The 25,322-nt window shown below is 33.1% G+C and overlaps 1 protein-coding gene across 1 annotated transcript in view; it reads right to left on the bottom strand.

Annotated features, from left to right (window-relative positions):
• The window catches only part of Atrnl1 (attractin like 1), a 694,860-nt gene extending 669,714 nt beyond the window's left edge, over nt 1–25,146 (bottom strand). Inside the window, exons 1-5 of the mRNA XM_026389193.2 lie at nt 24,857–25,146; nt 11,173–11,256; nt 9,248–9,361; nt 4,494–4,622; nt 2,923–3,131 (exon numbers count right to left, since the gene is read on the bottom strand). Of these exons, the coding sequence (XP_026244978.2) occupies nt 2,923–3,131; nt 4,494–4,622; nt 9,248–9,361; nt 11,173–11,256; nt 24,857–25,146 (826 nt within the window). The remainder of the gene's footprint in view (nt 1–2,922; nt 3,132–4,493; nt 4,623–9,247; nt 9,362–11,172; nt 11,257–24,856) is intronic.
• Nucleotides 25,147–25,322: the final 176 nt, after the last annotated feature.

Genomic DNA, 25,322 nt, shown 5'->3' with positions numbered 1-25,322 from the left:
ACTGGGTTCAATCCTCAGCACCACATAAAAATAAACAAATATAATAATGGCATGCTGTCCACGTACAACTACAAATTTTTTTTTAATGAAGACTATTTAAAAAGCCATAGAAGTAGACAATGTCATACAGGTGTCTCTTCTTTTATCAATATATTACACATGTAAATATCATTATCTTTGAGAAAAATAAATTATGACAAATTTAAACATTACACAATATAAACTGATGTGCTTTTCAAAATGCTACACTTAGTATTTTTTACATTCTTTACAATTACAATATGTCTTGTCTGTTTGGGTTTGTTTTAAGTATTTTTATAGGAGAAGGGTGACACTTGGCTTTACTTGTGTCACCTATCTTTAAACTCCTATGTAATTTGGTAAAATGCATCAAACAGTAAAAATATGAAAGCAGATGATTAAGAAAGAATTCAATGAAAAAGTTAAGGCTGGGGGATAGAGTGATGGCTGAGCAGAAGTAGTAGAGATATTGTACAGAAAACAAGGAAACACAAAACTCAGGCAGGACAAACATGAGGCTTGTCCTCTGTGTTCTCTTAATAAGATCCCAGTTTCTGGGTGGTAACGTACATTTTTAAAATGACAGAGAGTCAAAGAGAGAGTCAAAAAGAGTAAGTAAAGTCAAACAATATCAGAGGACAAAATATAATGGAGGCAACAAAAATCTGTTATTCTAACCCAGAGAATCTAGCTCCAAATAACACATTCTATAAAACTGCCAGTTTTTGAATCTCATAAAGATTACCTATGCAGCCCTCACTTTAAAATGTCTAGTTCTTTGATTATTCCCTATTTGTCCTAGAAGCAAATATTTCTTTCCTTTTTACCTCACTGACTTCTCCTTAGTCTATGTATCGGAAATAAAAATATCATTTTCCCTCTAATAATTTTGTTCATAATTACACCAACTTTTAATTCTACTTTTTTAAATGCAGAATCAAGACTGGGTTTGAGACTTCGTCAAAGAAAACTATCTGCACATTGTGTTAACAACAGCCTTCCACCTGGCCCTCTACCCTCAAAATATTCACTTTCAAAGATCAAATCCTTAATTAATAAATAAGAATATAAATAAGAACAATATAAAATTTGTGTGACTTCTACATAATACTTTATAATTTATAAATTACTGTCACATTATTCTTATTTCAAATGTGTATACACAAACACACATACATATACATTTCTTAGGCTGTTCATATTATAACTTTTCTTTAAAGTAAACATGGCAGTATTATGAGTATTTGCTTCCCCATTTCTATTTGCTTATAGACATATCAGATTCAGGAAATTATATGATTTAAGGCATTTATACTGGTGAGAATAATAGAATGTGAAAAAACCAATAAACAAAAACTGGGAAAATGAAAGGCAATATTTTGAACCAGGTACATATTACAAAACCCTGAGAAAATAAAGCATTTCAAAGATGGCCTAATAGAAGAACAGAAAATGGACAGAGATGTTCATAAAGAATTTCATACAACATATTATTCTTTTGCTTTCAAGACTAGCATTTGAAGACCAGTTTGCAAACATTATGTGTATGAGTTATTCTTCTATTTATTTCTCAGGCTCTAATTTAAATTGATCTCAATGTACTATTTTGCATATAGAAAAAGAAGTAATCTGGGTTTCAGATTGAAGTTTTTAAAGAAACAATATCTCCAGGAACTAGAAAAAGGAAGGAAAAAGTCAGAAATGATTAAAATAGCCAGTAAAATATATACCCCTTTAATCAAAGAACTCTTATAAATTTGTAACAATCTATCATAATCACACTATATATTCAAATTCAATTTAATAAGAAATCACTTAATCTTTTGTAGTTGTCATATCTAATATTCTAAAATGTGATAACATGGGTTTAAGATAGGAATAACTTATACAAAGCCTAAATAATTTACAAAACCTAAATAATTCCACTAAGAAAATACTCAGCATACTCAGTACACTTTTTATAAAATGTCATCTCAAGAATGATGAATACAACAACATGAGGAGAACCTTCTCTTTGGTTTTTCCTTAGAAAAGTCTAACAGAAACTAAAGCTACTATTGCTGCATGGTGTTATAACAACACACCATCATACTTTTGTAATCAGTGAGTTATGCAATTAGTGAGTCAAACTCTATTGACGAAATTAATACATTAACACAGGGAAGCCTTTCAATATGTGAACAAAAATATAATTAGCAAAAGGTAGGCTCTGGGTGGGCAAGTACATAGATGACTAAACCTATTCCTTAGTTTAACTCCCCAATGAAAAAAAATTATGACTTTATACCCAGATGCTGAAGTAAATAAAAACTCCCCAGCATAGTCTAAAATTAATTGGTAATGATATATATTTATAAAAATTGTTATTAAGTATTGTTTCCCAGGAATCTTTCTTTTATAATAGGCAGCCAAATACTTAAATCTTTTAAATACCTTTTGAAATATTCTCATGTTCTTTTTAAAATAGCCACAAGAGGTCAGTGTTCCCTAAGAAATGAGTAATATAATGCAGTACCTTGTGAGATAACCATTTATTTTTGCAACACAATACTTAAGTTACCCATTATAAAGTAAATTTGAATGTACCCTATGTTGAATATAGTGAAGTCTTCAACTCTTTGGCGATTCAACAAAAATTACATTAGATCATGGTGATCACACACCTACAACTTTAAAAGTTTCATATATAACTTCATTTAATCCTCAAAATAGCAAGTAGACAAAATCTTTACCATTTCTATTTGTGAGGATGAAAATTATTAAGAAGTTAATTGTTATCCTGAACATTCTAAAAATAAAAACAAATACATGTGATTTGGGTATGCAAACTTCAATAAAATGAAAATAGAATTTGTACAACTAAATACATGTTTCAGAAGCTATTACACCACACAGGCTTACCTTGCCAACTATCATTACAGACACACAGTTTTTCTCCTGTCAAGTCACAGTACCCATGATCTGGACTGCCACAGTTGGCTTTACAGTAAGGAATGTCACAAGCTTCACCCTTCCAGTACTTATCACATTCACAATACACTTGACTGGGAACGGAAACACTGGTTGTACACTTTCCATGGCCAGAGCAATTGTTAGGACAAGAATTGATTCTGTAAAATATAATTCATATATACTTAAATTCAAGATAATTAAAAAAGAATTTTGGTTGATATTTTATAAACTTTCTAGTTTTTATATTAAGTCTTATTTGCTTATTAATTTAATACAGTTTCACAATGTAGCTTCAGCCCGTTAGTCTGTAAGCTTTAACTCTCATGCATTTATTTGCAATTAGTCTTAGTTTGTTCAGTAAGTTTACTTTGCTACCAAGACTCCAAACATCTAAGGACTACACACTCAACATCTACAGAATCTGTATGGTTCCAAGAACAATTTTTTGTAAATACTTAAGTATTTTTAATAAATATTTTATAGAAAAAATTTAAATTCCATGCATACCTGAAAATCTATAAGAAGCCAAGACATAACTTGGTTATATAACAGTTAAAGAACATGCTACTACCCATACACTCTTAAGAAAAAAAGGGTGTTTACCAAATTTCATTTTAAAGTTTTTAAACTAATTATATTCTATTATTCATTTTATAATATATATTATATAATAATATATATTATACTATAAACTAATTATATTCTATTATTTATTCTCCTTTGCATACATTTTTGTATATATTACATAATAAAGAAATCCTTTAATAAACAGATAGTTCAGGGATATTTTGAATATTTTATTCCTGGCTTAATAAAAAAACCCTAGTTATCAATTTCTACCTTTACGAAGAAAAGAAGAAAATTAAGGTGTAGAATTTCTCTGTGGCCATTCCTATGAAAGCATCGCTGGCTACTTTACTTCACCTTGGGATTTCTAGATGTAAGTGCCAGACACATAATAAATTCTCATAAGTATTGTTTTTTGGATTTTTAGAGGGAGACAGTAGTATAGCCACATATTTTTATCTCCTAAGCTGATTCAGTGTTCTTACATGTGACATAGGAAAAAAATACCAACTTGAGAGAACTGATTAAAAAGAAATTAAATGACATAATGTATTATGTCATTTAGGACAGTCTCTGGTCTAGAGAAGGACTACCAAAACTTAGCTTCACACCCCTCTTCAAACTACAAAGAAAATACATTAGAAATACAGAAAGGCAGCTCTGCACTCCCTGCATGTTCATGTATCTGTTGCTACCAATAAAGCTACACTGGATTTTAGGCATCTGCCAACAATTTTAAATTTTGTAATTAATATTCAACCAAACTTAACTTGCCACCATAACATCCTCAGACTTAGATATTATCCCAACATGGGCTTAGATAGCATTTGGTAGTACATTGTTATGATTTCATCACTTAAGAAAGGATCCTACATATAATTTGAGTAACACACTAACCTGCTCCTGACACATAACACATATTACAAAGATAAGTTTTGTAAAAAAAAACTTACGAATAAAAAATGTTGAAACCAGTTAGGTTATATGCAGCATCACTAAAGAAGTGTAACAGTGCATAGCCAGATGTTGTAACAACTTCAGGCACAGTTTCATTTCCCCTTACTTCAGGAACTATCAAACCACTAAAAAAAGAACAAAATTAAATATTTTATCTATACATTGTATATAGATGACTATTAAATTATGTAAAAATTAACCCAAAAACATTCTTATTACAATCATTAAGCAGCTATATTAGAATGAATAATTCTAAAGTAAATAAATCCAAAGTGAGTCATATCCATTTCTACCCAGTTAGCTCTACTCCTGCTGCAATACACAATTACTCTCATACCACCTCACTCTTTCTCATCACCATAGGACTGCATGTTCCATTTCTCCCTTGATTGTGCTATCCATCCTGCCATAATACCAGTGTGGTCTTCTACTTAAATCATATATATTTTCACTCAGAGCTATCTTGCTACTCTACCAAGTGATCCCATTGGTTGCAAAGTCCAGTAAAGCTAGAAGAAATGCTCTACATTAACTGATTACAATAAAATTCTATTTCACGGGCTGGGGATGTGGCTCAAGCGGTAGCGCGCTCGCCTGGCATGCGTGCGGCCCAGGTTCGATCCTCAGCACCACATACCAACAAAGATGTTGTGTCCGCCGAGAACTAAAAAATAAATATTAAAAAATTTCTCTCTCTCTCTCTCTCTCTCTCTCTCTCTCTCTCTCTCTCTCTCTCTCTCTCCTCTAAAAAAAAAAAAAAAAAAAAAAAAAAAAAAAAAAATTCTATTTCACACTGGATGCAAAGACACATACCTGCCATCCCAGAAGGAGGATGGCAAGTTCAAAGCCAGCCTCAGCAACTTCACAAGGCCCTGTCTCAAAATTTATAAAAGAAAAAAATTCAAAAAGGGCTGAGGACGAAGTTCATTGGTAAAAGCACCCCTAGGTTCAATCCCCAGTACCAAAAAAATAAAATAAAATTCCAGTCCTCTAGTATACTTCCAATACACTCATCTAGGTAATTTTAAAATACATGCTTTCTATGCTCTTTAAAATTCTGTATATTTATGCAAACTGTATTATTAATATATAACTATTTCAAAACAAAATATTGTTCTTTGAGACCTATATGCACACATAAGAAAACTAATCTGGGGGTAGAGGAATAGAAATGTGTAAGAAGTAGCATTTCAAGTAACTGGCACTTATCTTTAACCTATTTATTCATGGGGAAAAATTATCTATCTTCACTTTCTTATACCATACTACCCTCTTTAATTTGTAAAAACATGCAATGAGGAAGAGAATAAGCTGCTAAAAAAGTACATAAATCAAAATAGCAAATTCCTTTAAACCAAATTAAATTTGTTTAGGCACCATTACAAACTGAATTCCCTTGAATCATATTTTACACATATTAAACATTAGTCAAATAATTTATTTTTCAAACACAAACTAAAAAGTAATCAACTCTTGATTTAATGCTTTAGTAATTATCATTACAAAAACTAGGTTATAATTATATGACATCTACTATAATTATTGTATATATGATTAAGTCATATAAAAACCTTCACTTGGTTCTACCTTGCTACTCCAACAAGTAATCGTATAGCTTTACCTTTTCCCACTGGTTGCAAATTCTAGTAAAGCTAGCAGGAATGCTCCACACCTACAAGGAAACTAAGATTTTTTAAAAGAGACTGTCGACAGAATTCAAATTCTGTAATATCAATCTCAGCTACACATATAGTGATAAAGAACTAAAGCCTAAAATCACATAACATGGACTCATATTCTGACTCTATATCACTTATCAGATAGGCAACTTGGCCACTTATAGAACCTTTCTGTGCTTCAATTCTCCATTTATAAAATGGCAGTGATAATACCTAAAGGATAATAACTTGTACATAGTGATCCTTTAGGTATTATGTTTGTTATAAATAATTTGTTCATTGCCTGGCACTAAATGAATACTAACTAGATGGCCAACTGCTATTTACTGGTTTATGTGGGTCCTTGCGTATCCCTTCATATGTTTTATGATCAAGTTTTCAAAACTACTTACTATTGTCCTAAAATATAAAGTCTTTAATGTGTCTACATCTTTATACATGTTTTTCTCTACCTAGAATATCCTATCTGGCCCCATACCACGTTTCTACTCATAAAATTCACTATGAAGGACTGGTTACTTTTTCTGAAATTATATAGTCCTCTTTTATAACCTGACTAAAATACACTTTTTCACACACTATTATGTGTGAAAAATCTGGTTTCATGCCCCACCCCCCCTTGTGCATGACTAGTACATACCAAGGAATTTGGCTGGTTTTTGTTCTCAGTTCTTGGAATGCAGCCTTTAAGTCCTTGGAATTTCCCAAGTCTTTGTTACTCATGGTAGGCCCTGGAAGTTTTTGCCAGTGAGGTGACTTATGATGGGCCTCTAGAGTTAAGAGACAATTTAGGATGGGGGATAGCAGCACCAACAAGATAAGCCACTGAGTAAAGGGTTGGGCCATATATGGCATCAGCCTAACTTCTAAAGAGAAGAGGGAGGCTAAAGCCATTGAGTTCAACCTCACGGCCAAAGATTCAATCAACCATGCCAACATAATGAAACACCAATAAAAACTCCGAACAACTAAAACTCACGTGAACTTCCTTATTGGTAATACACATTGACTAGTTGGATGAGTGACATATCCCAAGAACACAAAGCTTTGTATCTGTAATCGTTCCCAACCTCATTTTCTTCAAATGCCTCTCTTTATTTGGCTGGCTCTGATTTCTATCCTTACAATAAATCTATAGTCAGAAGTTTGGCACTTTCCTGAATTCTAAGAATCATTCTAGTCATTATCATCCCCAAACTCATAGCGAGATGGTTATAAGTGAGGGTGGGGACCTCCAAGCTTACAACTACTGTCGAAAGTGAAAATAGTCTTGTAGAGGTGAGTGCCCTTAATCTAGGAAGTTTGGCCCAACTCCAGGTGGCTGGTTTTTAAACTCACTGCAATGACTTGGGCCTTACTCCTTACTATACTATACCCACCCAGGCTTAAGAAAGTCTCTGGAACCAAGCAGGTTAGTAAATGCGTATTGAGTAATAGTACCTACCCAACTGGTACAATTCAAACACAATTCCAATTAGATTCTGATTCTTAGCAAAATGAAGTACAAACAGTAAAAATCCTAACTGGCTCTATTACCTATTAGAAGTAAACAATTTCTGATTCTTAATTCTTCAATTATGAAATGGGGATACTTTGTGAGAATGGGAGATCTTTGTGAAAATTCAATGGCATTTAAACTATTCAGAACAGTGCTTAGCATCAAATGGATATTTAATAAACACAAGTTCCCACCTCCCTCAAGACAGGTAACTAGAACACTTCCCAAAGAAGTCATCAGTTCCATGTTCACAGCCATATACTAACCCCATCATGCTATTAAGTTTGGAACCATTCTTTTACTAACAGGAAAAGGTTGGTAAGAACGTTAATGAATCAGTGTTAGTTAATGCAAAGTCATTAGAACTACTAGAAAAATAAATGAAAATACACACAAATGATGGTCAATTGTGTCACAAAAAGAAAGCAATAATAGCAAAGTGATGTTTAAATTGCTAAAAATAAAAGTGTGAACCCAGGATCTTATCTAATTGCATGATGAATTGTCTTACAACACAATTATTCAAGGATCTACTCCATTTTCTGTTGTCTTCAGATACAAGACTACTTGTAACCAAGTAGTTTATAATACCCAAACAACTCAAAACAAGAGTTTTTAAGAATATTTTCTGCAATACCAATATCACAGAGTAAGTATCTAAGCACCTACGGGTTCACTCTGAAATAGTAATTTGGAAATGTAAACCCTCATATGTCCAAAAAATATTTCACATTCTTGATGAACAGGAATACAAACAGTAAAATAAAATTAAAACAAGCCTTTATTTATACCTAAGTGTTCAACTGCTAGAATACAAGAAAGAGAATGTGCAAGTAACAAAATTAAAGAACATACTGAGTACTTAGTCAACAATCATGTTACTTACTTATCATGTCTCTAAAATCTATAAGTTTATAAATTTTTCTATACCTAATATATTTTTCTTCTACTCATAAAACTTTATAACATCTATAGACATACATAGAAAATATTTTTAAACTGAGACTTAAAATGCCATAATAAGTTAAGTCTATGTGACTACTAAGAATGAAAGTTTGAAGCAACCAAGATCCCTACATTGTGACAATTGATAGAAATACCTCCTTTACTAAGCCATCACACAATGCATACCTTAACCTTTTCCCTCAGAATTTAAAATTTCAGCATTTCACTAAATAAATAGACAACTATAAAAAAAAATCTATTTCTCAAGCTAGAACTCACCCTGATCTACCCAAATATATAGTTCAAAAAACATATTCAAACCATTTTAAAAGTATAAACTAAATAGAAAAAAAGAATATTTATAAAGAAATCTACAGACCAATATAGTACTTATTTATCCAGGCTATATTAACATTTAATACACACACACACACACACACACACACACACTCTTAAGCTGACAGAATACACAAAATAGTATTATAATCATCTTTGAAATTTAGCCATCAATATGTGCATTAAATTTATTTTTGAGTATAGGTCAATATACTTCTAATTAACAAATTATAATACTCACTTCCCTAAAACAGACTATAAATTCATCAATTAAATTTACATAATTACTCACCTAAGAACAGCTATTAAAGGTGCATATATTGAATCTCCATCATACACATACATATGATCCCAGCTACATTCTGTGGCAAAATGATTGAATCTTAATCTTAACACTGCATTTGGACTGAAAAATATTAAAATATTTTTAAATTAACAAATAATACACAAAACACAGTTAAGAAGTTTTAGATAGAATATTTTATTAAAAACCTATTTACAGATCATTTTTCTATATCCTCAAATCACTAAAGTAAAAGATTAATAAACTGTCATATCTAATTTGTAAAAATGAGACTTAACTTTCAAAATCTGTTAATAGGCCATATGCAAGAATCACCATTTTCTAAAAATTTAGTCAACAGATTCTGTCTGGATTAAGGTAGAGATTACATAGCTTATACACATTACTGAAACCTTACTGAACTGCCTACTAAAGTGGGTGCATTTCATCATAGCCAACTGTATTTCTATAAAATTGATTTTAAAAATTCAATGTTCATAATGAATCGCACATAACTTTCCTAAGTTCATATATAAACATACCACAGTGTTACTCCACATCATGTACAATCACAAAAATGGGAAGTTATACTCCATCTATGTCAAAATACATTCTGCTTTATGGATAACTAAAAAGAACAAATTTAAAAAGTTTAAAAGACACACATTAAAAAAATTTCAACACTCAAGAAGCAACTATTCTTGGGCTGGGGTTGTGGCTCAGCGGTACAGAGTTCGCCTAGCAAGTGAGGAGCCCCTGGGTTCGATCCTCAGCACCACATAAAAAACAAATAAATAAATAAAGGTATTGTGTCCAACTACAACTAAAAAGCAAATATTAAAAAAAAAAAAGAAGTAACTATTCTCATTTCTATAGAACCCTTAGGTGGAGATACTAAGTTCTCCAAATCATAATTGAAAGGTCTCAATGCAATGCTATTTTTTAATGATTATTCAGTATTTTATTGAAATAAGCATACTGTAACTGATCCAATCCAGTAAGTTCTGATGGAACTAATTTATACCTCCTGTAGTGATTCCACCAGCTATTCAGAACATTTTGGGAGGGATCTCTTTCAAAACTACCTTCAGAAGCTTTTGTCTGCTACATGCAATATACTATTAACAAACAGAAACTAGAGATACACAAGAAAAATTAAGAACCCTAAATTACATAAAAAATCTTTTTTAAAAACTTGGTTTTCCAAATACCATACTTTTAAAAATCACAAATCCATATCAATTTACTTGTGATCTATTCACAATGCTTACATAGATAAATTCAATTTCAAGTCCTAATTAGGATATTAATTCTTTCTTCTATAAAATGTTCTTTTTTAAATACCCTTAAAAATAAAATGCTAAATAATATAAATCAATGGCATAAGTCACCATGGAATATTTTTAGACTTTCTATGGAGTGTTTAATTCCATAACAAGATGCTTTAAAAGCACCAAAAATGCCTATTTAATGCCATAATAACTCAAAAATTATTTACATATACATACACACACACACACATATATTCTTTATATATATATATATATATATATATATATATATATATTTATTTTTCAGTTTTCAGTGGACACAACATCTATATTTTTTATTTTTATGTGGTGCTGAGGATCGAACCCAGTGACCTGCGCATGCCAGGCAAGCCCATTACTGCTTGAGCCACATCCCCAGCCCCACACATATATCTATTCTAATATCACAAGTGAAGGGGTACTGCAATTTATAAAATATGATTTCTAAAAATTGTAAATCCCATCAAAAACATTATGAAAATAATGTTAATAAGCAATTAAACTATAAATATAAAATTATACTTTTTAATAAAAATACTTTTTATACTATACTATTTAATGGCATTAAATAATCACTTTTATCTTTTTAGAATAAAATTAATTCAACTCAAATTGTATACTTACTAGCCTTCAATTAGCCATGTACATTTAGTTTTATACTTATAGTTAATTGGACCATCAGTTAAATATCCAGAAGGTTCTGTTAACCTAGAAAGGAAAAATTATGAAAATAATTACCTTAAAGTAACTTTAAGACATAATAAAGTAGTATGAGAAAGTTCAAAATATCATTAAGCCAAAGAAAAAGGACAGCTGTTTTCAAAATAGAAGATATATTTACAACCTAAGAAAACTTTCAAATTGCCATATTTCTGAGAGAATGTGAGAATTTACTTTAATTACTTAAATTAGGCATAAGAAAAATACAAGACAACAAAATAAGAAGCAATAAACAATAGGAACAAACTCACAAGATACTCTAATTATTGATATTATGAAATGCATGCATTAAAACAAATATACTTAGGGCAAGATCAGGTCATTCCACAGGGTAAAATTCCAGTGGAACAGATGGTAGAATAACAAAACTGCAGACATATATAAATCATGGCATTGTAACCAGTTATAGAAACAAGGCCCATAATAGAATTGCATGGTTTCAATTTGCTTGTTATATATATTTTTTTTCTCTCTCTCCTTGACTATTTTATTTTATATACAAGTTGCTGGAAGTTAACTTTATAATTTAATCTTTGGATAGAATAGTCAGTGTGACTATGACTGAAAATGAAAAAAAATTAATATAAGCAATGATCAATACAATGACTTGGAGTCTATGTTTCCTCATTTTCTGGAAAAGGTAAGAACTTTTTTCACTTTTAAGAAATGTGACTTCTTAAGTAGAAACAGTGTTGTTAGTTGTGGTTGGGGAATTTAAATATGTTCAGAAGGTTGCTTATGGAAGCTGAATCATCAAAGTGTGCACTGTGCCAGTTATCCATCTGTTGCCTCTCACCTCCAAATTCATCCTATTTGCCTACTCTGCGAAAATAGATCTGGGCCCTTTAAATATCTTTTTCTTTGCCAGATGGCAAGAATTTAAGCTGGCATGCTTTGTCAGAAGAGTGCCCAGGAGAGACTGCAGGAGGAAAGGGTCTTTCTTACTGGTTCCAGTGTGCTCAAGCAGCTCCTATGGTTTCTCCAGCACTAGCCTATAGTACAGACTCCTATAGTACACATTGGTCAACAACACCCAGCTAACAGTCTCCCAGAGCATTTCCTCTAAGGCAATTTTGTAGCAAAATGCCCACAGTGAGACACCTCCCCATGAACAGTTTTCCTCAACATTCTAAATAATGCCTTTATAGCAAGTTCTACAGGGAAAATGATAAGCAATTCTCACCAGTGCAGCCCTGAACTGACTTTTCTCCCATTCATTAAATCAGAGCCATGCCTTCCCAGCAAGAGTGGGTCTCAGGCTGAGAGGAGGAGGGGTTCTTGGGTTTTCTATCTGGGCCATTAAAGCAGCAGTGGCTGTTCCTTGTATCTATTATTTCCGCCTTCTTCAGAGTTCTCCATTTCTTATAAGCCATTTTCTCCTATCTCCATTCATTCTGTTAATTCTCATTTACATTAAACTTTTCCTGTTAAGATTATGATTATTTCCTAAATGAATCCAAACCAGTACCCTAATAATCAAAGATATGCAAAATAAAATCATAGTAACATAATATTTTGCACACAACAGAATGGCTAGAAATGAAAATAATGAAGATACCAAATACTGGCAAGGAGGTGGGGAAAAAAAAGCTCTAATAAGAATAAATCCGTACAACTACTTTAGAACATAATTTGGTATTATCTCACATAGTTCAAAATGGACACAACTCAGTGCAGTAGCTGATGTTGTTTGTGCTACACTCACTATATTCATATCCTCTAAGACCACCTTACCATTCCTATACACTTCAGACTTACTTCTTAAATCCAGTACCTCCATCTTTGTTGAAGGGCTCTGAAGGCAGGGTTATAAGTAACCTAGCTACACACTCAAGAGTATACCACAACACAGAGCTGATCTGCCAAGACTCAGGAGGTTTTCATTATTTCTTGGTTATAGACAATCAAAGAAATCTGTCAAAATACTAGCAAACCACTAGCTAAATGAGTGGAGACTTCAAAAACCACACTCAATAAAGAATACAGTCATTATGGAATATTTTAGAAAATTAACAACAAAAACAAACCCTGAGGATGGGGAAGAACTGTGATTTCTAGCTATCATATTATAAAGATTAAATGTCCCATTTCTGGCAAAAAAAAATAGATAGATAGACAGACACACACACAACATGCAAAGAAATAATAAAGCATGGCTTGGTCAAAGGAGAAATTAATAAAACTCTCCCTGAGGAAACATAGACATGGGTAGGCAAATACTGTAAATCAACTACCTTAAAGAACTATCAGAAATACAAAAATAAATAAATAAATAAAGGAAACAAGGAAGGTAATGTCTTAACAAATAGAGAACATTAAGAAAAATTTAGAAATTTCCTTATTACAACCTCAAAGTCATATATTACTTCCATATTAATAGAAAAGCAAGATAACAAAAGGGCAAATCCTGTTTAAAAAAAATGTGCTCTTTATGGCTCATCAACAAATCCTTGTCAGTTTCTAACTTAAGAGTTGTAACAAATTACCTTTAAAATCAAAATACTGTTATAATTTAAATTGTGAAACCTTCCAAAATCAAGAGCTGAATCTAATGTTACAAATTATAAGTCTCAATTTAAAGTACAAACATATTTTCAGCCTATGTGATAAATAGTTTTGTGCCTCAGGGACTTAATTTTAAAGAAAATTTTAATTTGTTTCATGAACCTACCTTCCTAGCTACTTTTATTTCAATTTCTTTTAAAAAGAAGGAATAAAAGTTTAGTATGTTCAAACAGCACCTTAATAAATAGTTAAGAAATATATAACTCTTTTTATAAGGAAATAAAGCTGGAAATTTAAAAGTAGGCAGCCCTACTTTCCAAATATCACCCACAATTTAATCTACCACCATCCTAGCTGGGAATATACCTCCCAAACTGCAGATGAGGGAATCACCTCCTCTCTCTACTGCCACAAAAAAAAAAAAAAAAAGTCCCCCAGCATCACAGTACTAAAGCAATCATGATGCTTCTAATTTATCCTCTGCCCATGTTTCTGACCCTACAGTCTTTTTTCTATCACCCTACTTCCTCCAACTACCCAGTTCTGTCCTATGTTCCCAATACCTTGCCCTTAGTTCAAATTGAGAAAAAAAAAAAAATCCTTCCTCCAAAGAAACATATACTCTGGGAGCTACAATAGCCCTTCTCTCTGCACTGTAAGAGGGAAGGAGCTGTTATGCCTCCCCACTGAATGTACACAACAGGAAAATCTGAAAACTACACACCCTGTTCATTCTCCCTACCCTCACCTCTCATCCCTAGCACTAATAATCCTACCAAGAGCCTACCATTCCCTTCATCTACCACCAAGAGATTTTCTCTTTGCCAATTCAAATCTAAGTATGGAAGATTGCCACAATCAAGGAATAATCAAATTCAATCAGGGACAGTCTTTATGCATGGTCGCCATTGTAAGTCATCCTCAAATGGACATCCTTTTAAAATAGGTTTGCTAGTTTAAATACTATTTGCTGGTTTATTGATTCTTTTTTTTTCTTAACCTCCTTTGGCAAATAATAGTTGTACATATTTATTGTACAAAGTAATGCTTCAATACATGTATACACTGTGAACTGAGTAAATCAGACTAATTAAAATACCCATCACCTCACATACTCATCATTTGTATGTGATGAGAACAATTAAAATCCAGTCCTTTAGCAATTTTGAAATCTACACTAACTATAGTCACCGTGTTGTGCAATAGAACACCAGGACTTACTCCTCCAAACTGAAACCTCCCACCTTTTGAACAACTTTTTCTCCTTCCTACCCAACCCAATCCCTCAGCTTCTGGTTACCACCAAGCTGCTCTCTACTTCCATGAATTCAAATATTTAGATCCCATTTAAGTGAGATTATGAGTTATTTGTCTTGCTGTGTCTGACTTATTTTACTTTTCTATAATATCCTTTAGATTCATCCATGGTATAACAAATAACATAATTCCATTCATCCTTTTTTAAGGCTCAGTAAGAGTTCTTCTGTATATATATGCCACTTTTTTATTTGTTGATGGTCACTTAGGTTCTTCCCAATCTTGGCTATTAGAAATACTGCTGTAATGAACAGGGGGTGAAGACATCTCTTCAGAATACTGATTTCAATCTCTTTGAATGTATTCCCAAATATGGGAGTATTGGATCATATGATAATTTTATTTTCAACTCTTTGTGGAACCTCCCTATTATTTTCCAAAATGGCCAATTTACTAATTTATAATCCCACTAATAGTATATAGGGGCATACTTTTCTCCACAACCTGGCCAACACTTGTTATCTTTCATTTTTTTGACAACAGTCATTTTAAAAGGTATGGGGTGATATCTCATTGTGGTTTTAGTTTGCATTTCCCTAATGATTAATGGTAAACAACTTTTTGAACAACTTTTTCTTTTTATCTGTTTTTTGGCTTTTTATATGTCTTATTTTGAGAAATGTCTATTCAAGTTCTTTTCCTATTTTAATACAGTTATTTGTTTTCTTCATTTTTTTTTTTTTTAGTTGTAGCCGGACATAATACCTTTATTTTATTTATTTATTTTTATGTGGTGCTGAGGATCGAACCCAGGGCCTCACATGTGCTAGGCAAGCGCTCTACCACTAATCCACAACCCCAACCCCTGTTTTCTTTATTATTTGGTGGAGTATTTTGTTTGTTTTTGTTGGTTTTTGTTTTGTTTTGTTTTGTTCTGTTTTGGGGGGGATTTTTCTCGTACTGGAGATTGAACCCAGGGGCACTTTACCACTGAGCCATGTTCCCAGCCCTTTTTTATTTTTTCTTTTGAAACTCACGCTTACTTCAACTACCATGCAGTATCATCAAGATATACCATGCTCTCACTTCAACTGACATGCAGTATCACCAAATATACCATAATTTTCTGAAGCTGGTCTCAAACTTGCAATCCTCCTGTCTCACCCTCCCAGGTCACTAGAATTATAGGCATGCACTACCACACCTGGATGTTTTATTTATTATTAATAGTTTTATTTAATATTATTTAATAATAAATAATATTTTATTATTTATTTATTATTAAATAGTTTTAGTTCTTTAATCATTTTGGATGAGCCCTTTATCTGATATATGATTTAAAAATATTTTCTCTCAACCTGTGTGTTTTCTCTTCAATCTGTTAATCCTTCAGTTTGCAGAGAGATTTTAACTAGTATATGGTGATGGCCAACCCAAGTACTACTGTTAAACCATCTTGGGCAATGATTCTGTGGTCAGGATATGATTTGTATAGAGTGACCTCCAAAGTGGGATGGGACCCAAGATGACTTTACTAGAGTACAAGAAGAGAATATCACAACTTCTGTTAGTATTATTAATAAAGCACCCATTCAAAATGTTGTATTCCTTCTTCAAATCACTCACAATCCCATCTTCAAATTGCTAACAGGACAAAATAGTACTTTCAGGATGAATGTTTCTAAAACCAATAACCTAAAGTTTTCAGCACTTTAACATTGTAGCTATTGTCTTATCAGTCTGCATCTGTGGGTTAAGTGGATTCACAGCCACTGTTCTTCAGCAATTACCAAAGAATCATCAATTACAAAGAGGAGGTCTGTTCACCAAGAACACAAACCACCTAATTATACACACACCTACCAAAAAGCTTCAAAATACAAGACGTAAGACCAAAGGAAATGCAGCCACTAACAGATATATTCACAATTATGGTTGGCAACATCAACACTCCTCTGTTATAAATAGAACAAGTAAACAGAGTATGGGCAGAAAAGCAAAAGACCTGAACAATGCTCAGCAGCAGACACGCTCACTTCAACTGCCATACAGTATCACCAAAATATACCATGTTTTGTCCAGAAAATAAGTTACAACAGATCTGCAAGAAGTAGAATCACACATGGAATATTTTTGGATATAATGGAAAAATCTCTGGTAAATTAAACAACATAATTACATATAAGCCATAAATCAAAGAAGGTATCACAAGGAAAATTAGCATATTGAACTGAATGAAGACAAAATATATCAAAATATGTGAGAGGCAGCTAAAGCAGTGTTTAAAAGAACCCACATAATGTTAAAATTATTTTATTAAAAAGAAAGAAATATCTCTAAGGATCTAAGCTTTCACTTTAAGAAACTAGAATAAGAAAATCAAATTAAAATACAATGAAACAGCATAAATGAAAGTGAAAAGAGCAGAAGTCAATGAAACCAAACATAATCTCCAAAAATATCAATAATATTGACAAATGTCTTGCTAAAATAAACAAGAAGAAACTAAGCATAAACTACCCAATATTAGGAATAAAGAAAGAATACCAGCAAAGAGAAATTTTCAAATGATTGGTCACAATATATTATATTTTTATGTTTTGCTAGATTTGAATTAATACTTTGCTAAAGATTTTTTTGTGACACTGGAGATTGAACATAGGGCCTCACAAAAAGACTACTGCTTCTGTGTTTACATGAGATACTGCTCTTCTTGCTGTGTTTCTGGTTTTCTTATCATGGTAATCCTAGCCTTATCAACTTAATAACTTAATCTGTTTTCTGGTATAAAGTTCTTGAATATTTGGTAAAATTCACCAGTGATGTCTCTGGGCTTGGAATTTTCTTTGGGGAGAAGGTTTGCAACTGTGGATTTAATTCCTTTAATAGATGTAGGAATATTTATCTTATTTATTTCATTTTGAGTGAGTTTTGATAACTCGAGTCATGTAGAGAATTGGTCCATTTCATCTAAGTTTGCAAATTTACGAGCATAAGGTTGTTTATAATATTCCCTTACTATCCTTTCAAAGTTAACAAATAAATGGAATTGAAAACAAAAGAAATACTAGCAATTACAAACACTTTAAAAATATATTTCAATATAAATCTAATGAAATACATCCAGGATTTGTTTCTGAAAACTACAAAACATTGATGTTAAAAAAAAAATGAATGAAAGCCTAAATAAATGAAGAAATATTCTGTACTGATGAACCAGAAAATTCAATATTATCTAGATTATCAATTCTTCCCAAAATGAGCTACTACAGCAACACAGTTTCAACCAAAATCCCAACAAGATTTTTTTTTTAGAAATTGACAAAATAATTCTAAAATTTATATGGAAAAGCAAGTGAGCTAGAATAACCAAGTGAACCCTCAAAAATAAGAATAAAGTTGGAGGAATCTCATTATCTAATTTCAAGACTTACTATAAAGATACAATTATAAAGCCAGTGGGGAATTCATAAAAAAAGACAAACAATTGGATGAATGGAGCATAATAGAGTCAAAAATAGATATGAAGGTAAAAATATTCTATTAATTTTCAACAAAGATGCAAAGACATCAGTGGAAAAAGGATAATGTTTTCAAAAATGGTCATTTTATAATGTTAAAGGGATCAATTTACCAAAAGAACATAATCAAAAATTTTATGTACCTAATGGAGCTTCAAAATACATGAAGCAAAAACAGATACAACTGCAGGGAGAAATAGGTAAATACAAAATTATTATGTAGGATTTCAATGCACTTTTCTCAACAACCAACAAAGCAGACAGAAAATCAGAAAAGTTTTAGAAGATTTGAACTATCAACTAACTTGAGCTAACTAAAACTATACAACACTACACTATCAATAGCAGAGCCCTCACCACATGTCATGGAATATTTACCAAAACTGACAATATCATGACAATAAATGTTAAAGAATCCAGGTCATATTGCCTGATACGTATTAAATAAATAAATTGAATTAGTAGTTTATAAATCCATATTATATATATATATATACATACACACACACACACACACACATATGTGTGTGTGTGTGTGTGTGTATAAATTCTACCAAGCACATAATGAAGAAATAATGCCACATTCACACAAACTTTTCCAGCAAATAATCAGGAAAGTCCCAGCTCACTCTATGGGGCCAGCATTAACTCCAATACCAAAATCAATGAAACTTCAAACTTATGTTCTTTGAACAACTCTGTTAGAACAATGAAAAGACAGCTCCAGAATGGCAGAAAGTATCTCCAAATGATAAGAAAGTAGTATACAGAAAGTATAAAGAACACATAAAAATCAATAGTAAGAAAAAAAAATTATTGTGTAAAAGATTTAAACAGACAAGTCACTAAAGAAAATCTACAGATAGCAAGTAAACACACAATGAAATACTAAACATCATTATTCATTGGAAAATGCAAATTAAACCCCAAAGAAGTATCACTCATCTACTACAATTGCTAAACTTTAAAAAAGACTAACCACACCAAGTATTGGTGAGGATGTGAATTAACCAGAGCATTCACACACTGGTGGGAACACAAATGATAGAACTACTTTGGAAAACAGTTTACCAGTTTCTTTTAAAAGTTAAATATATATATATATATATATATATATATATATATATATATTTATATTTGCCATATGATCCAGCCATTCCACTCTTAGGTATTTCCCCAAAAGAAATGAAAATACATGTCCATTCCAAGACTTGTAAATGAAAGTTCAGAGAAATTTTATAAGGAAAAGCCAAAAATTAGAAACAATCCAAACACCCACCAGCAGGTGAAGGGACAAATTGTGGTATATCCACACACTGGGACACTATTCATAAATAAAAAGAAATAGTCTACTGATAATCATTGATGAATCTCAAAATAAATACACTGTACCTAGAAGCTAAGCAAAATGAAGTACATAATGTAGGAGTCGACTTATATAAAATTCTAGAAAATACAAACAAATATATATCAAGAGACAGTAGATGCATAGTTATGCAGGGACAGGAACAAGCAATTAGAAGGAAAACGAGGTATTTAAAGCTTTTGATGTGACTGATATCTTTTATGATTTTTATTGTGGTGGTAGTTTCAGATATATATAGATATATAAATATACAAAAAATACAAAACTTAAGATTACAAACTTAAAAAATTTCACATTGTACATTTTAAACTGTACAGTTTATTGTATGTCATTATACTTTAGTAACTCTTCAAAATAACTTAAGGATATTACACCTGTAATTAAAGTCCTTCATTTTCAAGTACTAAGAAGGAAAATTTGTGCTTTAAGAGTATATAATAATGTGTGGCTGGGGTTGTAGGTCAGTGGTAGAGTACATGCCTGGCATGTGTAAAGCACTGGTTTCAATCCTCAGAACCACATAAAAACAAATAAATAAAAATAAAGGTAATGTATCTACCTACAATTAAAAATTAAATAAATTTTAATAGGTTTTTTTTTGTTAATGGACCTTTATTTTATTCACCTATTTTCATATGTGGTGCTGAGAATTGAACCCAGTGCCTCACACACGTGAAGCAAGTGCTCTACTACTGAGCCACAACCCCAGCCCAAAAATTAAATAAATTTTTAAAAAAGAGTAAACAACGTATAACCTAATCTCAGGAGTCAGAGAAGCCTCCTTTATAAAGAAAGTAGTACTTAAGAAGTAATAGTTAAGGGGCTGGGGTTGTGGCTCAGTGATAGAGCATTTGCCTGGCATGTGAGAGGCATTGGGTTCGATTCTCAGCACCACATATAAAACAAATAAATAAATAAAGTGACATCAATAATTAATAAAAATATTTTTTTAAAAGAAGTAATAGTTGGGCTAGGGATGTGGCTCAAGCGGTAGTACACTCGCCTGCATACGCAGGGCGCTGGGTTTGATCCTCAGCACCACATAAAAATAAAAGATATTGTGTCCACTGAAAACTGAAAAATAAATATTAAAAAATTATCTCTTTCTCTCTCTCTAAAAAAAAAAAAGAGGAAGTAATAGTTAATATGAGAAGGCTAATCAGTTTTTATCCAAGCAAAGACCAGGCAGGAAAAGAGGCTCAAAGAAGTAAACCATATAAAATGCCTGAAGCCAAAAGGAAAGAAACACTTTTCAAGGAACTTTTAAAAACAAAAAGGAATAAAAGAGGGGTGCCTCTTATCTGTCAAAAGGTGTCAGGAACATCTTTCTTCAAAATCCCACTGTATCAATTTGTAATCCTAGAAAGAGTCCATTTGAATTATTTTCAATTCCTATTGTGTGTATAATGTAAAAGGAATCCATCAATATAAATTATCTATTAGACTCTTACTTTGAAGTAAAGACCTGTGGACAAGGAACATTCTGTTTAACTTTATTACAGTTACTGAGAGTTTCCCTAAAATTAATAGAAAGAATTCCTTGTGTTTTTTAAACAACATTTTAGAAAAATGTTTACACATTTAATCCTGCCTATCTTTGTTTACAACAACCTAATTTCTGACATTATATCTTCATTTTGCTGTCACCAGAAATAGTTTCATTATAAATATGTGAAATTCAGTATCCAAGTCTGAGTAATCTAAGATATTTTTTTAAATTTTATACATTGATAAAACAGGTAATTTTAGGAAAACATTGAATAAATATAATAAACTTACATTTATAAATAATTCGCAATATAGTGAGATGTTTTCCAATCTTAGAACATTAGGTTATTTTGTTTACCTAAAGAAATTAGAATTATTATAAGTCCCACATTAGCAAGAAAATGTCTAAGAACACAAAATGGAAATTTATATAAATATGAATCTCAACTATTTTACAAAAATAATTCTAAACTATATTCTAAAAAAAGAATGTTGCTCACTCAAATGGATTATAGCAAAATGTTTTCTAGCTAATTCTTTGTTTTTTTTATTTCTTAGTTAGACACAATTACTTTATTTATTCATTTCTATGTGGTAATGAGGATCGAACCCAGGGCCTCGCACTTGCTAGGCAAGCTAATTCTATACTAAGCTACTCAAATGTAATTTGAATTAAAGTCTATCATACCCTTCATTATATTTCAAATTGGTACTGTCCTTTCTGATTCTCAGTCCTAAGACCTTTAGTCTTAACTGAATAAAGATCATGCTCATTTGTTTTACCCGGTGAGGATTAGCCTGTAATCGTGAATGTTTTAGTCTTTTCAAAGGGAAACAGAGACTGGAATCAATGATAGAAACTTAAGTATCACTTGTGATGCCATATTTGCTTCAGCATTTCTTCCCCCAACCATCAATCTTCCATTGTAAAGAAGTATACTTTATTCCCTAGTGAAACTCTACAGTAGAAAATAGCTAAGTTACCATGGAACCAACCAATTAATTTTGACACCTGCTTACCAAAATTGATCAATCATTTCTGATGTCTGTTTGTAAGGCTGCTATCCTTCAGTTTCATAAAAAGATTTTCAAGGTGATTAGTGAAGTAAGAACTTCTAGTTAAATTCTTTCCCACTGTATTACTATTCAAATAATGGAAAAACAAATCACTATCTTTGAGTAAACCTTTCATAGCTTAGCATGTACATTTTACCAGTAACAAGTCTTTTTTTCTAAATATGATTCTTCTCTATAACATTAAATACATCTTCTTTACCCCTAAGAGTATACGAGAGAAATAGCTGCACCAGTTATATTTACTCTAATTAACAGCTTGTATTCCACAGAGAAATGAAAAACTATTTGCCAACAGAGTACAATGAATTGTAGGAAATAACAACTTCCAAGGAAATTGTAGGTATTCAATGATTAGTTCAAGGTTTATTGTCATATAACCATATCAACATTAAAAACCTATTCTCCTTATACTCAATAACACATTTTGTTTATAAACACCATCTCTCAATATTATATAGGTTACTTTTAACTTGATCTGTAAGTTCTCCTACTAACTGAGACAACAACTGCTAGTCAGATTGCATGCTGCTAAGTCACAGGCTGATAAGTTCTCCTACTATAAAACATAGATACTATATGAGCTTCTCAGGACTATAATTTACATCCTTTTTAGAAAAACAGAACAAATCCACCCACACAAAGGCCAATATCCCTAAACTGCATATGAATCAAGCAATCTCCTCTTTATGTATAAAAGGATGCAAAAAATGAATGCAGCTCTTTTCATTGTTGACTGCTAGTTTACATGTTCAAACTCTCTTGCCAGGCAGGTAAAGAGGCTGGCTGCTTTTGTCATAATCAAAGTGCAAAAACACACGTAAAGAAGTCTATACTAAAGACACTGTTCAATAAAATCTTTGTCATCTTAAAACACTCTTCAAACTTTTAATTAGCACCTCTTGCAAAATATTTTAAATGTATTTTAAACTGCAGTTTGTGAAATCATGAACTCTGAAAATATTTAACCTACTGCTACAAATGAATTTCATAAAACTGCACTTTGAGATTTCACTTCCAAAACCTTGCTGTAATTTAAATAGCAAAATCTACCTAAAACTTTAAAGTGCCATTTTAAAAACATACATGTTTACATTGAGTTTTTAAGGAGAATTGCTTTAACCAACAACAAAAATGAAAGGAAGAAAATAAAAAATATTCTGTTTAAAACTAAAAGAAAATTCTAGAATATATTAATAAGGTAAACCATACTCTCACCTTTGCCTTAGAGCCCAAGACACTTCACCTAAATTTTGCTATCATCCTGACAATAAATGTTAGCAATCTACATAGTGTAATTTCATAGCCATAAGCCAGTCAGCAAACTTCAGATTAAGTATCTAGAAGGCTAAGAAGCTGAATTTCTGTTACCTGCAAGTTGTCAGGCTACACTAATGGCCTCAACTAATTATTTATTGCTCCCCAACACCTACCCAATTATTTTTATAATGGTCAGGAACCTAATAAGCAACAACCAATAGGGAGAAAGTATCTCAGCGAAGCAAACTCCTTTAACACCTTTAGCTTCTGAAAACCCGGAGTGAGTTCCCACACAATACCTGATTAGCTAATTAATCAGTTCGAAAACTTCATTTTCTTCACCACACACAAAATAAGTCCAGGTATTCATCCTTTTACCTAACATAATGTCACCCATGTATTCCTCAATATAAGCCTACTCTAGCAAAGTCAACATCGCCTACTGGCTAAAGTTTTGGGATAATTTGGAATCACGACCCATCGATTTCTAATGAGTAGCCTTCAGCGAGTTATTTAAATTCATTGCCTGATTTCTCTGGGTATCTAGTATAGACATCCTGTAAGTCATAGGATTACTGTGAAGAGCAAATGGGATAACCTAAAACGCTTAGAACAGTTGGACACTTTGAAAGCCCATCATAAACCCTACTTCTTATGGTCACTGGGTACTAAATAAAACGTCAGCAGTGGTCACGTCTAGAGAGGAGCAGGATGGGAGAGGAGTACCGGTAGACCACAACTTAAAACCTTTACAGTTCTGTGTTCCAATTTTTCATAATGCACATGTATCTCATGAGTTACTTGCATAATTTCTCATTTTTAAAACACTGCCCTAACGAAAATGGTGTTTGGCACTGTAACTGAGTGCGAAAATGTTCTTGCTGTGCAGGGGATCAGAAGTCGCTGTGAGCATCTGGAAAGCCCGGGGAGCCTTCGCTGCGCGTCTGCCAGAGTCTGCCAGCACCTCGCGCGGGCCGGAGAGCCTCGGGGCGCCCACGGCCGGAGGGGTGCAGCAGGGGTGCAGCGTGGGCCCCGCTCCCGCCCGCTCCCAGCCCGGGGGAAAGCCGCGACCGCAGCCGGACGGGGCTGAGGGTCGGGATCCAGCGAAGGCACTTACTTGAACCTGCCCTGGCAGTGCTGGCACTGGTCCCCCACCCAGCCCGGGTCGCAGAGGCAAGTGGAGTTGACACAGCGGCCAGAGAAGCAGGAGCCGGTCCTCTCGCAGGGCTTAGACTGGGACACCTGCGCGTAGAGCGCCAGGTAGAGGAAGCCATAGCACAGCAGCCAGCTGTTCCCGTCCAGCAGCCAGGAGGAGGCGCCCCCGCCGCCGCCCGCCGGCCGAGCCCTCCACAGCCCCGGGGCGGCCGGCTGCGGGGCGCCCAAGCGGGCCTGGCCCCCGGGCTCCATCTTCCCCGCGCCCATGCCCGGCCGGGCTGCGCTCGCGGGCGCGGACAGTGATGCTCCGGAGGGGAATCCCGGCCGCAGAGAACCTCGCCGCCGCCTCTCCTCTTTCTCCTCACCGGCGCCAGCCCCAGTCCCGCTCTCTGGTCAGGAGGGACAGATCCCGACCGCCGTCGCCTCCG

The sequence above is a fragment of the Urocitellus parryii genome, chromosome 5 (assembly GCF_045843805.1).
Source record: "Urocitellus parryii isolate mUroPar1 chromosome 5, mUroPar1.hap1, whole genome shotgun sequence".
Taxonomy (NCBI): Eukaryota; Metazoa; Chordata; class Mammalia; order Rodentia; family Sciuridae; genus Urocitellus; species Urocitellus parryii.
Note: the sequence above shows the minus strand (reverse complement) of the source record. Positions and strands in the feature narration are given on the sequence as shown.